Source organism: Eptatretus burgeri, chromosome 18 (assembly GCF_056783735.1).
Source record: "Eptatretus burgeri isolate ZD-2024b chromosome 18, Ebu_testis_v1, whole genome shotgun sequence".
Classification (NCBI taxonomy): Eukaryota; Metazoa; Chordata; class Myxini; order Myxiniformes; family Myxinidae; genus Eptatretus; species Eptatretus burgeri.
In genome coordinates, this window is record NC_140978.1 from 25,423,411 (window position 1) to 25,440,576 (window position 17,166).

Below are 17,166 nucleotides of genomic sequence, written 5' to 3' on the forward strand. Positions count from 1 at the left end.
GAGACAGACAACAGATACATATTCACCGTTGTTGATGAATATTCAAGGTTCCCTTTCGCATTTCCGTGCTCGGATATGACCTCGGGCACTGTCGTGAGATGTCTCTCTGACCTCTTCGCTATGTTTGGGAGACCTTCGTACATACATTCAGACAGAGGGCCGTGTTTCATGTCGGCCGGGCTAAAACAATTCCTACTAGAGCTCGGCATAGCAACTAGTCGAACGACGGGTTACAACCCACAGGGAAACGGGCAGGTGGAACGGTATAATGGAGTTATTTGGAAAGCCGTAACTCTGGCGCTGAAATCGAGAGGACTGGGCCCCGAGCGATGGGAGGTTACCCTTCTCGACGCTCTGAATTCCATACGCTCTTTGCTCTGCACGTCCACCAATGCAACTCCTCACGAACGAATGTTTACTCACCAGCGACGTTATGTTGACGGTCAAACGGTGCCCAACTGGCTGACCCATCCCGGTACAGTGTTCATGAAACGCCCGGTACGACAAAGCAAGTATGAACCCCTGGTGGAGGGGGTCGAACTCATTGACACTAATCCAGAGTATGCTCATGTCAGGCTCCCGGATGGCAGGGAGACCACTGTGTCGGTTCGCCATCTGGCTCCCTCAGGTACTCCTCCCGCAGGTACACCACCTTCTGGCACTCCTCCTTCTGACATTTCCCCCCCAGGAACTCCGCCGGGCGACGGGCTGCCGCGTTCCACCCGAGAGCGATCGAGGAGTCATCCCCGGCACAAGTCGAGGCTCACCAAGAGGATCGGGAGTCTCCCTCAAGTGAAACTGCCGTTTACTCCCGGAGAGGTCGACGAATAAGGCCCCTCGACGACTCAATCTGTAAAGGGGATTATCGGCATTCTCGCTGCTCATGCTCCTATATGCCCATTATATCATATATCGATGCTCATTTCCATGCTCCTACAACTCAAAATAATCACTGCTTGGCATGTATGCTTCTGTAGACCTATTAGTCCGCGTTGCTTGAAATGTATACTCCTATAGTGCTAAAGCAATCATGGTGTGAAAGATGGGCCCCTAGTTACATTTTAAAGGTGAGGAGAATGTGGTGAATTGAGGTGAATTGAGGGACATGACGCGGGATCACATGTTGTGCGTCTCGCGTATAAGGGGAGGTCTCTGCGGCACGAGTGGTTGTCCCCGGGGCATTGCCATTAACATCGGCTGTTCACTTGATGCTCGTTAACTGAAGGTGCTCATTGACTGGTGAGAATGGAGATTATATCGAACTCCGTGCTTACGCGGATTGTCTGCAATGATTAACTGCACATGTATACGTTACTGCTTATGTACTCCTAGCTGAACCTGTATTCCCCGGTGTGCCCGTAGAGGCGGCTCCAATCAAATGGAATAAAGCCTAAACTCTGAAGGTTCATCTCTCGCTCTCATTTCACCCGCACTTGCTTGGCCAGAACCGGCAGCAGCGATTCTAGTCCATTCGCGATTCATTGACATGTTGATATTAACTCAATATATCTTTTACAAACAAAACCGACTCAGTTTTGCTCATGTAATGCAGGAAGAGGCAATTAACCTGAAAGTAATTATTATTTTTATTTTTTTTTCTCTCTTTTCCTCAACAACAGGTTCTAAATAAACAAGGCTGAGAAACGCGTTTTTAAAGGAACTCGTTTGAAACAAACAACACTGAGCTCATTAAAGATCTTGTGTTATTTATCACGTTAAAGGTTCATTAATCAAAATCAAAAGGAATTCAAAACGATATTATGTTGATAACGCCACAAATCGGGGCGTGGCAATCTAGCCCCAGACTGGCGCGTCGCGCCGTGCAGCTAGGCCTCAAAACAAAAGGTCTAATTAAACAATCAAAACACGAAAATAAAATAAACAAATGAACCAACTCGGTTCAGAAAACCAAAACAAAACAAAAATACGAAAAGAACCAGAGTTTGTGGACGAGAATGGTCGATAATCGAGGCAACTCAAGGAGCAGCGAAAATACGTGGCACGTGGCAGTCGTAGTAGTCGTAGAGAAGAAGAAGAAGAGGAGGAGGAATTAATTCAGAAAACTGAATTCAGAATGGGATTTTAAACAAGGACAAATGTGTCCAAGAGCCGCGTCCTAAAGGCAATAACAACAACTTCCGATATTTAGTCACGTGCCTTGATGGAGCCAATAGCGAGACCCGTCATGGAGGCTCCTGTTCATGACGAGAAAATCGTGTATTTACGAAATTACAACACATTAAATGGAATAATCTTTAAAAAGTAACGTGAACTTTTCGAAACTTTAAAGCAAATGTCCGAATATGTTTAAAAGTTGATGATAGACGCTCTCAAAAGGCACCCTGAATGTCAGGATGTGTCCAGGTGTTTAGTATTTAAGGAGATCCGGATCCTGTGTATAAAAGAGCTGAGTCTTAAAGGTTTTGGAAGAAGAAGAAGAAGAAGAAGAAGAAGAAGAAGAAGAAGAAGAAGAAGAAGAAGAAGAAGCTGCTCTCTTTAAAAGTGGATTGAATGAAGATTTTTCTTCATTGATTTTTACAGAAATTTACTCAATTTTCCCAAACATTTATAAGTCCGCCATCTTCTCTTCCGGTCATGTGATCGGCATGACTTCCGCAATCATAATATAATAGTACACCAGCCAACATGTATTTTTTTTAACTTTTTGGGGTGCATTTTTTGTTAATAGCAGGCCTCCATGCTAGATCAATCAGTCATAGGATGGGGAAGAAAATGTGGGTGAATGCCACCCTCGATTTTGACCTTAAAGGTCATTTTCAAGGTCGAATAAGATCAAATTTTGTGTTTTTTACATTGTGCATTAATTGACATCAATTTTGTTCGCTCTATCCATATAAACTATTTTTAATATCAAAAATATGTATTTAGGGTGCTTAATTAACAAGTGAATTTTATTTTTTACCCATATGTGTATGGCATCGTGAAACACCAAAATGTGATTTTCTCGAAATGTGTTTATTCTGCATGTTAAAGTAATTTGCACACCGAATCTTTTGGTTTAAACTTCATACACGTTCAATAAACTACTTTGTCACTGTAAAATGCTAAACAATTATTTTGGTTGCAATGGCCACTTGTTTTATTTGTTCTTAAACACTTTATAGCCCCCTCTTGTGGCAGATTTGTTCAAAGAAATTCCAACATGGCGGTTTGGTGTTGTGACCATGCTTTATCAGGCAGTGTACATAATTGACGCAAACTGCACATCAAAAGTGAGTAACTTTGATAAAAAATAGACATGTGTTGGTTAGATATATATATATATATATATATATATATATATATATATATATATATATATATATATATATATATATATATATATATATATATATATATATATATATATATATATATATATATACAACAACTAGAGGGGGAGCACTCGGGAGAGTGCAAAACCTCCGCCGCCAATACTGCTGGGTCACTCAAGTGAACCTTATATCTTATTCATTAAATATGATGTCAACAGTGCTGACAGTTATAGTTCCTTTCTCCAACATATTTTTTTTTGGGGGGGAGGGGTTGGAAATCACTTAAAACATGTAGAAATGCAAAAAAAAGATCGAAATTTTGTTGAAAAAATGTTGCAAATTTTTTTTTTCTCTAACAATTTTTTTGGGGGGTGGGCGGGTTGGAAATCACTTAAAACATGTAGAAATGCAAAAAAAAAAATTTTTTCTCTAAATTTTTTTGGGGAGGGTTGGAAATCACTTAAAACATGTAGAAATGCAAAAAAAAAGATCGAAATTTTGTTGAAAAAAAGTTGCAAAAATTTTTTTTTTCTCTAACAATTTTTTTTTGGGGGGGGTTGGAAATCACTTAAAACATGTAGAAATGCAAAAAAAAATTGTTTTCTCTAACAATTTTTTTGGTGGGGGGGACCAAGTCCAAAATATAATGACATGATCCTTGGACCATACCTAACCCCCCCCCCCCCCCACCAAGTTTCGTCGAAATCCGTCGAGGAGTTTTTTCCGTAATACTATTCAAAAACAAACAAACAGAAAGGGGTGAAAACAGTAACCTCCGATCTTCGATGTCAGAGGTTAATTATCTGGGCCCATTAAGGAAACGGGACCAGGGCAGGTGAGTCAGGTCAGGTTCGATCTGTGACCTGCTACAGGTACCATGTAAACCTGTACTAACCTGTTCCATGGTCGGGTTGTCGGTGACTAAACCGTCTCCCCCACCAGGTTTTGTGGTAAGGGGGGTGTTTGGATATGGACACCCAGCAGGATTAAAAACAAAACCTGTCAAAGGGCGGAGGAGCTCCATGTGAGCCAACGGCCATCCATATCTAGTGCCAAACTGTGTCTGCGGACGTCCTCCTGCAGTTGGGTTACTTCTTATTAGGAGGTTGGTGGCAGGATTTGCACTCCAGCCACCGTAAAACCCTTCATTCCGCAAAACGTAAAAACGCAAAAAAATCTGAAAACCCACTCCGTGGGAGTACCTCCTGTGCAACTTCCCTTCGCAGGGCAGCTCACCGGATGACGGGATTGGGGCAAAGCCTTCGGGACCCCCAATCTTTGATCGGAGGGAAACCACGTGGTAACATCCCTGGGTCAGATTGCGGGAGAGTGTGTCGGAGAGGTGCTGAGGTGTCGTCCACCAGACGGCGGTCTCCTTGGGTTAACCTGAGGCGGTCCCTTCGGGTGGGTGCCTGGAATGTCCTATCCCTAAGTGAGGATGATCACCTGTCTCTGTTATCATCTGAGCTCAAGCGTTTGGACATTGGGATTGCAGCTCTCTCTGAGGTTTGGAGACCGGATTGCGGCGAGATAATGGTGGGTGGTTACACCTACTATTGGTCTGGTCGCTCTGATGGTTACCATACCCAAGGAGTTGCTGTAGCTGTGTCCAATAAGCTGACCCCAATGATAATTGAGGTAACACCGGTCAACGAGCGTATTATGAGATTAAGGATTCGCCACTCCTTAGGTGTCATTTCCCTGGTCTCTGTTTATGCTCCGACTGAGGCGAGTGATCTCACCGTGAAGGACGCATTCTACGCCACACTCGAGTCTGTGGTTGATCAGTGCCCCAGACGAGATACACTTCTAGTCTTGGGGGATTTCAATGCATTGACTGGAACTGATAGGGATGGTTATGAGGTGTGTGTTGGTCCCCATGGGTCAGGAACTATGAACCAGAATAGCACCAAGTTCCTTGACTTTGCAAGAAGTCATGGACTTAGGGTGGCTGGTTCATTGTTTCAGTGCCCACAAGCTCATCGCTGGACTTGGTATTCCAACGCTGGCGGTGTGGCAAAGGAGATTGACCATGTCCTCATTGACGGTCGTTGGAGGATGATCCAGAACTGCAGGGTCTACCGGAGTGCTCAGTTCCTCAATACTGACCACAGGCTTGTTGTAGCAACTCTAAAGCTGCACCTTAAATCCTGGAGAATGGTACCATCCCAGCCGAGGCTGGATGTTGCCAAGCTCAGGGATGAGAGAGTAGCTGAGGAGTTTGCGAACAGGCTGAGTGGACACTTGGGGGGTCTGGGTGCTTTGGGGGGTCCTGAAGAGTTGTGGAGCGCCTTCAAGACCACCGTCCTTGATGTTGCCGGTGGATGTCTTGGAACTCACCGCAGGGCAAAGAAGAATTTTGTCTCTCGAGGGACACTGGATACCATTGATCAGAGTCGCAGGGCCAGGCTGAATGGCAGAGCTGAGCTGTTCAGGGAGCTGAGGCGTAAAACTGTACGTGCACTAAGGGTGGACAAGGAGGCCTATGTGCGAGGAATCTGTGAGGCGGTAGAGCATCACCTGTGGACAGGTGATTCTCGTCCCGCTTACAGGGGAATTCGCGCATTACGTTCATCCAAGCCCATCCCTCGGAGCACTGCAGTTCGAGCAGAGAGTGGTAGGCTCTTGACAGAGGAGTCTGAAGTGAAGGCCCGCTGGGCCGGTTACTTTGAGCGGTTGTACCAGGCTGATCCCCCAGCTGTCGAGTTGGACGTCAAGGGTGTTACAATCCCTGTTGCTGACCCTCAAATCAACTGTGGTCCACCTTCGCTTGTGGAAACACGGGCTGCGGTGAACCAGTTGAAAAGGGGCAAAGCTCCAGGGATCTGTGGCATCCATGCTGAACTTCTCAAGGCTGGTGGAAATGCTGCACTCGTGTCGTTGCATGCAGTTTTGTGCTCTGCCTGGAACACAGGCATCATCCCAACTGACTGGAAGAGGAGCCTTGTTGTCCCTCTCTGGAAAGGGAAGGGTGATCGCCAAGACTGCAACAACTACCGAGGGGTGACGCTGCTCTCAGTGCCGGGCAAGGTCTTTGCTCGGATAATTCTTGATAGGGTTCGCCACCATCTGCTTGAGCACCAGCATCCAGAGCAGTCAGGCTTTACACCAAAGAGGTCAACGATTGACCGTATCCTTGCACTTCGTGTCCTCACCGAACGCAGACGAGAGTTTCGGCAGGGGCTGCTTGCAGCCTATGTTGATCTCTGTAAAGCGTTCGATTCAGTGAATCGGGATGTCCTCTGGAGGATTCTTGGTCTTCGTGGGGTGCCACCAAAACTGATCGATCTGATGTCTGAACTCTACTCTGGTACTGAGAGTGCTGTGAAGTGTGGTGGTACCACCTCTGACTTATTTCCAGTTGTTACTGGAGTTCGTCAGGGATGTGTACTTGCCCCCACACTTTTCAGCACTTGTATGGACTGGATTTTAGGGAGGATGTCGGAGAGATCAAGTTGCGGTGCATCGTTTGGGAATGTCAAGATCTCGGACCTTGATTTTGCAGACGATGCAGTCATCTTTGCGGAGACTTTAGACATCCTTTTGGGGGCCCTCGAGGTGCTGAATGAGGAGTCGGAGCCGCTGGGATTACGGGTTTCTTGGGTCAAAACTAAGATCCAGGCTTTCGGTGACATCTTGCATGCTGCTGTCCTGTCTGTGTCTGTTTGTGGTGAGGATGTTGAGGTCGTGGAGAGATTCACTTACCTTGGCAGTGATATTAATGTCTCTGCTGGCTGCGAGTCAGAGATCAATAGACGTCTGGGTCGGGCCTGGGGAGTCATGGATTCACTGGATCATGGGGTGTGGCGCTGCCGGTACCTGTGCGGGAGGACGAAAGTCCGAGTCTTCAGGTCCTTCGTACTTCCAATCTTGCTCTCTGGGTGCGAGATTTGGACTCTGACCAAGCATCTGAGACGGAGACTTAATTCCTTTGGTACCAGGTCTCTTCGGAGAATCCTTGGCTATCGCTGGTTGGATTTTGTGTCCAACGAGCGGTTGCTGAGAGAGACTCGGATGAGATTTGTTACCTGCATAGTCCGTGAGCGTCAGTTGCGGCTGTATGGACATGTGGCTCGTTTTCCTGACGCTGATCCTGCTTACCAGATTCTCTCAGCGAGGGAGTCTCATGAGTGGAGGAGGCCAGTGGGCCGACCACGTGCCTCATGGTTGCAGCAGGTTGACCATCATCTCAAGGAGATGGGGATGGGCCTGGCATCTGCCTAGGGGATGGCCAGACGGAGGCCCCTGGAGTACCGGCGGAAAGTGGACGCAGCGACGCGCTGTTCTGGCACATGCTCCCATACCTGACCTGACCTGACCGGGGCATTTACATGTCTTATTTGATGGCTGGTATACACTGTGTATGGGGATTCTTTATTTGGTCTAAGTTTGAGCCTGGCAATTCCACATTTAGATTTGAGTTAATCCATATTGTTAATCGGTAAACAACTATTCAGAGGACATACTAAAATTGTGTTTGGAATGACGGAATGCCGTAAAAGGGACCATCATACCACATTTGGGTCAAATTACACATGTATTGCCCCGTACCGTTGATGCAGTACTATGTACAAAGAAACGTTCTTATGGCTGATTGAGGGAACTGTCGGGTTTCATGACACACTCAGGAAGCACCACTCAAAAACCTTCGCTGATTTGTACAAGGCAAATGTATCTACTAAACAGAATGTACAGAAAACAATCAAAGCTGACAGAAAGCTACTGCAGCAATTGCTCAATGCTGTCACCGCCAGGCAACCACTGGAAATGGCGACCATTCTCAAGCATTACATGAACTCTCTCTAATCCCACTGTCTCTGGCCCAGGTTGGAGGGAAGATGAACTCTGCTTCAAAGTCGGAGCTGATTAACATATTGATGGCAGGACTACAAGTACCTCCTGAAGTTCCAGAAGCTGCCAAGAAGACATGTGTGATTATAGATGGTCACGCCCTCATCCAAGCTCTAGGAAAGCCTGTTGGGTGTCAGACATTTGGTGAATATGCAGATGTGTTTGTGAAAACTGTAACACGTCACTTTGGACAGCACACAACAAGAGTTGATGTCGTATTTGATTGCTACATCGGGGAAAGCTCCATCAAGGCAGTGACTCACTCAAAGCGACTGGGAAAAAAAAGATACCAATCCGCAAGCTCATCGATGGGCCCAATGTCCCACTCCCACAGGTTTGGGTCCAGTTCATTGCCTTGGATGAGAACAAAGCTGATCTTGCCAATTTCTTAGCTGAGGAAATCATAAAGAAAGGTAAAGATCTGCCCGGGCGATTTGAGCTGGTAACCGGAGGCGGATTTACAGATGTTACTGACGCAAGGTCAACAAGGAGAGATGACCCCAGGCTTCATGGAAACCATGAAGAGGCTGATACTCCATTTGTGTGAGGCAGTTAATGAAGGATACCAAAGAGTGCTCGTAATCTGCAGAGACACAGATGTCATGCTACTTCTGATACACTTTGTATCAACAAGAATATCTGAAGTGTGGATGGTGTCTGGAACAGCAAAGAATCGGAAATGTTACCCACTACATGCCGTATCTGAGAGACTTACACAAGCTGCGAGGGAAAACCTACTCAGCTTCCATGCGCTAACAGGTTGTGACACAACATCTTATTTCAGTGGCCATGCAAAGAAGTCATGCTGGAAAGCATTTGAAAGCCAACCACTTCTTGTCAAGGGGATCGGTCGTGATGGAGACCTTGCACCTATTGAACAGTTTGTGTGTCACCTGTATGGGACACCTGACCAACGAAACGTCAACGATGCCAGGCTCCAACTCTTTGGAAAGGCTAAGAAGGGACTAGAGATGTTACCACCGACAAGGGATGCACTGGAACTTCACGCTACATGCGCCAATTATCAGGCAAAGATTTGGTTGCAAGCAGACCAGGAACACATAGATGTCTCATCGCCTACAGACACCTCAGCTTGGAGGAAGGAGTCCGGTTGCCTTAAAGCTGTGTGGACAAGGCTACCCCCAATCCCAAATGCCTGCCTGGAGCTGGTAGCCTGTGGATGCAAATCAAAATGCAGAACAGCTCGATGTACTTGCTTCAGAGAGAACTTCAGGTGCACTTTTGCCTGCGGATGTGATGCGATTGACTGCTGTAATCCAACTGGCCAGTAGATTCATACCAAGAGCCTCATACCGATACACATGCATGTACATGTAGGCTTATGTGACACACCCAATACTGTATGTTCCCTTTCCGTTGTGTCACCCAGCTGGTCACACTCAGCAACATCACATTAATTTAATTAATATTTTAAACACATTGTAATGATGGATAAATGGCGAAACCGTATAGCCCTTTTTCAGATCAAAAAAGTTTACTGTTTCGCATCATACATGTAGGGCCGTACATTAAGGCATATAATACACAATGTTGCATGTTGCAGAGACTGTGTACTTCAGCAATAGTATAACTATCTTTTTGCAAATATAAACATTAAATGAGCTTTCAACGGGGAAAAGTCCAGGATAAAATGACCTTTCAGATCAAAATCAGTGGTTGCATCCACCAACATTAAATTCTTCCCCACACGATGACTATAATTGATCTGGCATGGATGCCTGTTATAAACAAGCAATTCACCATAAAATCAGATGTTGGCTGGTGTACTAGAACAAATCTGACTGCCACAAGAGAGGGGCTATACAGTATTTAATTAAAGATAAAGCGAGTGGCCATTGCAAAAAAAGTTTGTTTAGGATTTTACAGTGACAAATTAGTATACTGAATGTGTGTGATAGTTTAAACCAAAAAGATTGGGTGTGCAAATTACTTTAACATGCAAAATAAACACATTTCGAGAAAATTACATGTTTGTGTTTCAGAATGCCATACACATATGTGTAAAACTTAAAATTCACTTGTTAATTAAACAGGCTAAATGCATGTTTTTGAAAATATAAATAGTTTATATGGATAGAGGAGACAAATTTGATGTCAATTCATGCACAATGTAAAAAAAAAAACACAAAATTTGACCTATTTGACCTTTTGACCTTGAAAATGACCTTTAAGGTCAAAATCGAGGGTGGCATCCACCTACATTTTCTTCCCCACCTTATGACTGATTGATCTAGCATGGATTCCTGCTATTAACAAAAAATGCACTAGAAATCGTTTTCTAGAGGACTTTTCCATGTTTGGCTGGTGTACTATAATGGGCGTAAGCCTGGAACTTCTAACACACTTTTCTCCGAACATATTCTGTTCATACTTCCGAAATCTTCACATTATGTGTTCCATGTATTTACGCAGGTGATCGCGGATTTAAAAAATTCGAATATAGATAGAATTTTCAAAGAGGGAATCGATAACATCACAATCAGCAGCGTTCGGCGGCAAACCGACGGCCGGGTCCCAGACGTGGTGCTTTACTTAACTCAGTCCATGAGTTCAGGACGTTTGTTCAACTCAGCATTTTCGACTTTTATCCTGCAATGTTGTTAATCTATTGATGGAGGTTATATAGAAACGATGAATATGTCAAATCGTTCGTTACTCATCCGGCACTGTGTGTCAATGCCAACCATCTAAAGCGACCGGTCTTAAACGCTACCATGGGCATCCAGACACGCCACCAATATGAACTGAGCTGTTGAATGCAGCGCAAAACATCCAAAGAAACTACCATAACTGAGTATTGTGATCCGTCCTGTCCCCCAGACCCGTCGTATATGGGTATCTGCTAGTTTAATTAACATCCCTTCCCTGGCCTAATGCTGCAACCCAAATTTGGTAACATTCTGACTGGTGGGTCTAGAGAAGAATACTTTGGAAAGAATTTGTGCGACCGCAATTTTGACACACTTCCGGTCATGTGATTAGGATGGCCTCTGCAATTTAACATCAGGACCCTTTCCAAATGTAACCCAAATTTGATAGTATTCTGACTGGTGGGTCGAGAGAAGAAGATTTTTGAAGAAATTAACTAAGTCGGCCATTTTGACCTACTTAAAGTCACGTGACCAAAGTGAGCTTTGCAATCCATGTTACCAGTCAGGAGAGGAACGTAGCTGCCAAATTTCAGCCAGAACGGCACAGCGGTTTGGCCAGACAAGTCAAAATAGGAGATGGATGGACGGACAGACGGACGAACGGACGGTGCGCGATGACAATACCTTGTCTGGAATTTAAATGCTAGATAAGCTACAAATTAAATTCAAATCAAATGGAAAACCAAATACTCCATTGTAATTATCAGAAGGCACCCAAATGGGCAAAAAGCAAAGATGGAGTCATCAGGTCAGGAACCTGGATAGATTTGGCTGAGTTGCATAAAATTCCCTCATCCTTTCGGAAAGATTCCCCTTGAGGTACACTGTAATTCCTGAGCGAAGGCCCTACATATATCTCTACGACGGGGGATTGACGAGTTATGGACCTTGTAACACGCAGTGTTCAATCTATTTATAACATAGCAGTTGACCCTTTTCCCTGGAATCGTCGTCAGTATTAATTGAATTAGTATCTAAATAACCTGAACACGAAGTAAAAAGGGGGGTAGGGAGGGTGCTCCCTTGAGTTTAAGGAAGGTTTTAAGGAAAAAACGTAAGGAATATTCGAATATGCAACGATCCTCAAATTAAGGATGTCTTTAAGGGGAAACTTGCGAAAATATTTAAGTAAATCCTCCAATCTTTCCTTGAGAATGCTTTATGCAACCAGGCCTCTGGTTTCAGGGACTACTCCTTTATCCTCAAACCCATCCAGCTGCAGCCAAGTTAGCTTTATTCAAAAAAAAATTCAAAATAACTCAAATTCAAATAATTAAATACTTATTGCTGCCAGACCATGCATATACTCAGCTTGATATTTCAAATATATATTTCCCATGACTACTCGATCATATTTGTGAAGTTTCATGGCGATCGATGAAGCAGTTCAAGAGAAAGATTTTTTTTGGAGATATCTGTTTGATCCAACACATGAAGATTAGTTTCAAATTGTGACTGTAGGCAATATACAGACAGACAGACAAAATAACAAAATCGACTGACCAATATAGTTTAAAAATCTTCGATTTTGCAATTAACACACAGGAAAACAAACAGATATTTCGGCGACCCAACAGTAGTGAAAACAACCTCCTTTCTCCTTCAGTGGCAGTGGTAATAAACCCAAAAAATGTTGGCGGAATAACAAAAATATGACCACTAGACCTTGAGCTTATTTAGGCCCTGGATTAATGTCGGAACCCAAATTTGGTAATATTCTGACTGGTGTGTCTCGAGAGGAATATTTTAAAAGGAATTTACATGATTTTTCCCAAACCTTTACGAAGTCCCCAATTTTGACACATTTCTGGTCATGTGATCGGCATGACCTCCACAATTTAACATCATGACCATGTCCTAATGTTGTAACCCAAATTTGGTAGCATTCTAACCCGTGGGTCTTGAGAAGAAAATTTTTGAAGAAATTTACTAAGTTCATTTTGACCTGCTTAAAGTAACGTGATCATAACGAGCTTTGCAATCCCCGTTACCAGTCAGGAGAGGAACATTTCTGCTAAATTTCAGCTGGATTAGCCCAGTGGTTTGGCTGAAGAAGTGAAAATATGAGATCAACAGATGGATGGAACATGATGACAATACCTTATCTGGAATTTAATTCCAGATAAGCTAATAATGATGTTCAAGAATAAACAGAAGAAAAACAACAGGTTACCCAGCCTTTAAGCATTGGTAGACTAACTAACAAGTAAAAGCAAAGTACCTTGTGGGAAAACACTGCAAAGTGCATCATTTGTGATTCAAATTTCTCTAAACCTTCAAATAGTTTGGGAATATTGTATCATCTTAAACTTTGAAGTGATACACTGATATGTGACCATAATAAAATTATCAGGCATGCAAAATTATGTTGCACCACATCACTTTCAATCTTTGCCTTTCTGGTTTTATATATTGCAAGTTTTGCAGAGGCCAAAATAAAGTTAAGAGGAAGATCCTATGATCTACTCTCCTTCTTTGCAGGATGACCAAAAATGAAGTATTGATTAAATATGAAGTTGGAACTGTTTTAGCAGGTTTTTCCCCCAGCAAAAAACTGGTTGAAGACGTGGACACGGCAAGAACAGTATATATGAAAGATGGTTTCCACTTCACTACAGAAGCAACACCCAACAGGAAAGTTTCTCAATTATTGCAGGAGAGCTCCAGAACTCAGTGTCCCATGAAGCAATCTCCAACTTATATGTCCCACGATCCTTGATGTAGTAGTAGTAGCAGTCAGAGCAGTAGATGAAAACACAGGGGCAAGCAAATACCTATTTTGGGGGGCAACCTTAGGGGCCTGATTATTTTAATGCTGTGAACAAACTTTGGTACATACAGGGTGATGAAGGTTTTGGTAAAGTTTCATCGAAATTGTATGTGTAGTTTCAGAAAAGAAGTTGCAAGTATTTGTGGACGGACGGACAATGTGCCACCCCATAACTTTGTTCCAGGTGAGCTAATAATTCCAATGCACAAAAACGAGATTGAGATGCCATGGCGGATACCGACCAATATGAAGTGAGATCCACGAAGAACAAATTGAGTGAGTTAAGACGATTTTCCTCTTTCAGAAAAGTCTATTTCTTTCATGTCCTCGAACATTATCATATTGATGACGAGCAAATACAACCTGTCGCTTAGCCGATGGGGACAATAAAGGGGGGGGGAGAGAAAGAGGGAAGGAGAGAGAGAGAGGAGGCAGGTGTAAGGTGAGAAGGGGAGGGGAGGCAGAGAGGATGAAGAAGAGGGAGCGAGGAGGGAGGTGGGGAGAGTGACACCTCACCAAACGTTGCTATGCACTGTGGGAGGGACAGGCATGTGTGTGTGAGACACACACACACACACACACGGGCAGAGACAGCGAGAGGTGTGGGAGGAGAGTGCTGCATTTTATGAGGAGGGGGGAAGTGAGGAGGGGGCAGGGTGAGAGAGAATGGTGGGGGAGGGGGAAAGAGGAAAAAAAAGACAAGTGAGGGGTGGAAGTGGGGTTTGCAAAGAGAATGATATGTGACGCTTAATGACCGAACACAGAAAAAAACAACATCAGAACCGCTGTACACACAACGACACAACAAAGTTTGTGAAGTAATCTGCTGGCACATCTCCAATAATTTTGGTATTCCAGTTACAGAAAATTTGTGGGAAAACAAACCAAAAGCAATCACTGAAAACATTGAAGTACTGCTCATGTACGACCTGATGATCCCATCAGACGTGAACATCGAAAACAAAGCATTGCAACAAGATATCATACTTAGGTACAAAAAAAAAGAGAAGAAGGCATTGATAATCGAGGTGTTAATCCCAGTGATTTTGGATGAACAATACAGAAATCAAGAAAATGACCAAATACCAAGACCTCAAGAATGAAGTGAAAATATCCTGGAAGCTGAAGAATGCCAAACTTGTTCCATTGATGACTAAGAACCTCATGGGAATGATGACGTAGAACTTCACAGAGATATTAAAAATCCTCCCTGGGAATATTATTACAAACAAACGACAGTTGGAAGCCGTCCTGGGCTCAGTAACAATCCTGAAGAGAGTCCTCAACACAAAACTTTGAGAACAGGAAATTTCACAGCTTGGTCCATGAATCGTGACCCCTTACCGAAATTAAGGTGGATACTTTGAACCCACCCTGGGAGGACTTCATTCCTCATTCTGAAACCCACATTTGTAGATACCAATCAACGACACACACACGCACGCACGCACGCACGCATGCATGCACACACACACACACACACACACACACACATGCACACACACACACACACACACACACACACACACACACACACACAACGGTGGATACTTCGAGACCTGAGAGGGATCCATTGCACCTTCTGAAACCCACATATGTAGATACAAATCACACACACACACACACACACACACACACACACACACACACACACACACCGGAGGATACTTCGAGACCTGAGAGGGATCCATTGCACCTTCTGAAACCCACATATGTAGATACAAATCACACACACACACACACACACACACACACACACACACACACACACACACACACACACACACACACACAGCGGTCCATGAATTATAGTAAGAGTTACAGAAAAATATGACTAATTTGAGGAAAGACATGAAACTAAAGTGAATCAAACATTGATTGAACATTTTATACTGGATTTTCACTCCAAGTTTCAAATTTACATAAGTACCTGTAAACAATCATTATATAAACTTTTCATGTCCACTTTCAGAAATTGTTAAAGCAATTGCATACCTTTTCATGTATTACAAAATGTCGGGAAACAATAGGATAATTAACCTCAAGTTGGATTCGAACACGGGGGTCAGAACATCATGACTATCAAGTGGACACCTTGGATTATATATTTTTAAATCATATTCTTCAGTCCTGCTCTCATACAGTAAATATATGACAAACTTGAATTATTACCTTGCTTTATTATTACAAGGATGCTCCAGTGTATTTATCATTGTAATCAATGTAAGACCGAGCTTACCTTCCTACCCGATGCCATACCAAAGCATACGTTTTGTTGTTTATCCGAAGGACTTATTTGCAGCAAACGAAGGACTTCATTCCCTCTCTGGAAACATCCCCATCGTGCTGCAGAGATCCTCTCATCCACCTCGCTCAGAGAGAACCAACACAAAGCTGAAGCACCAATTGGAGAGCTTTGGAAGATGGCGTAGAGTCGGTGCTCAGAGGGTGAGAAGGAGGCCGAGAGGATGTAGGAGTTGGTGGGGCTTTTACAACTGAGGCCTAGCTGTGCGTAGGACTCCCCGAGGTTGCTGCCTTTTAATGTCCCACCATTGGTGTTAACACATTGACCTCTCAGACAGACCCGGGTAAGGGAGGTTCTCAACTCATTTTCTCGAGATGCTCCAGAGCGATTGTTGAACACAAGGTATGAGAAGTTATGTTCATCATCAACAAAAATGGCCAAGAATTCTAACTGATTACTTCTTTTTCGATCACTACTGATGCGCATTGCACAGCCATATACTATCTCCCCATAGTTCAAAAGCTGATCAGGTTGATGGAGGTTCAATGCCCTTAGTGTTATTTCAGGATTGTTTTCGTACCGCAGATCCTGTTCCTGATGATCCCAAAAATGAGAGCCAAATCCCGTGAAAGTGGAGGCCACCAGGAGAGCAGGGTGTCCATCCATCCCATTGACGAGCGCAGCCACTGTGGACGCCTTTGGACTGGGATCGTTGGCAGCCACATATACAGACCTTGTGTTCTGTTTTAATGATGAAAAAGACGTGATGTTACTGATATTGTGAAGTGAATGAAAGGTACATAAACCCTGGAACAAACTCCCACACACGAGCAGCACCCCTTGGGTTGGCTCCACCACGAGCAGCTTCACCACATTATTCGTTCGTGAGAGAGGCTCACTGTAAGGACGAAAAAAATTAAAGATTTTAAAATACAACAAACTTTCGATTGGCTTTGTACATGCATGAGTGTATAATTGATTGTTATCAACAAACATTTGAAGATCGTTGTTTGTTAAGTCATACATAATGCACAGTAAAATGCTCGTTAATGACTTGGAAAGGAAGGAATGATGGGCACATTTTAGAGAGTTCCATATTACCTGTGATATGGTAATTCCCCTTTCTCTTTTTACTGTTCCTGATTTTTGCATACAAAGTCAAGGCTCAGAAGATGAAGAACACCGAATGCATCAGGACTCAACAGAACAAAAGGAGTGGTAGAAAGAAGGGAGAAACAGAAGGGTTGAAGGACAAAATAGAGGGGTACTTGGACAAACAAGGGATGTGAGGAAGAATGAGGAGTAGGGGAGGACACACAAGTGGACAAGATGGATACAGAAGCAAACTCTCAT

The 17,166-nt window shown here is 43.8% G+C and overlaps 1 protein-coding gene and 1 pseudogene across 1 annotated transcript in view; one reads left to right on the plus strand and one right to left on the minus strand.

The window, feature by feature from the left end:
• Positions 1–17,166, minus strand: part of LOC147008755 (plexin-D1-like) — a 237,618-nt gene that overhangs the window by 206,558 nt on the left and 13,894 nt on the right. Inside the window, exon 2 of the mRNA XM_085864192.1 lies at positions 15,808–16,711. Coding sequence (XP_085720318.1) covers positions 15,808–16,711 — 904 coding nt within the window. The remainder of the gene's footprint in view (positions 1–15,807; positions 16,712–17,166) is intronic.
• On the plus strand, positions 8,353–9,424 carry LOC147008757 (uncharacterized; annotated as a pseudogene).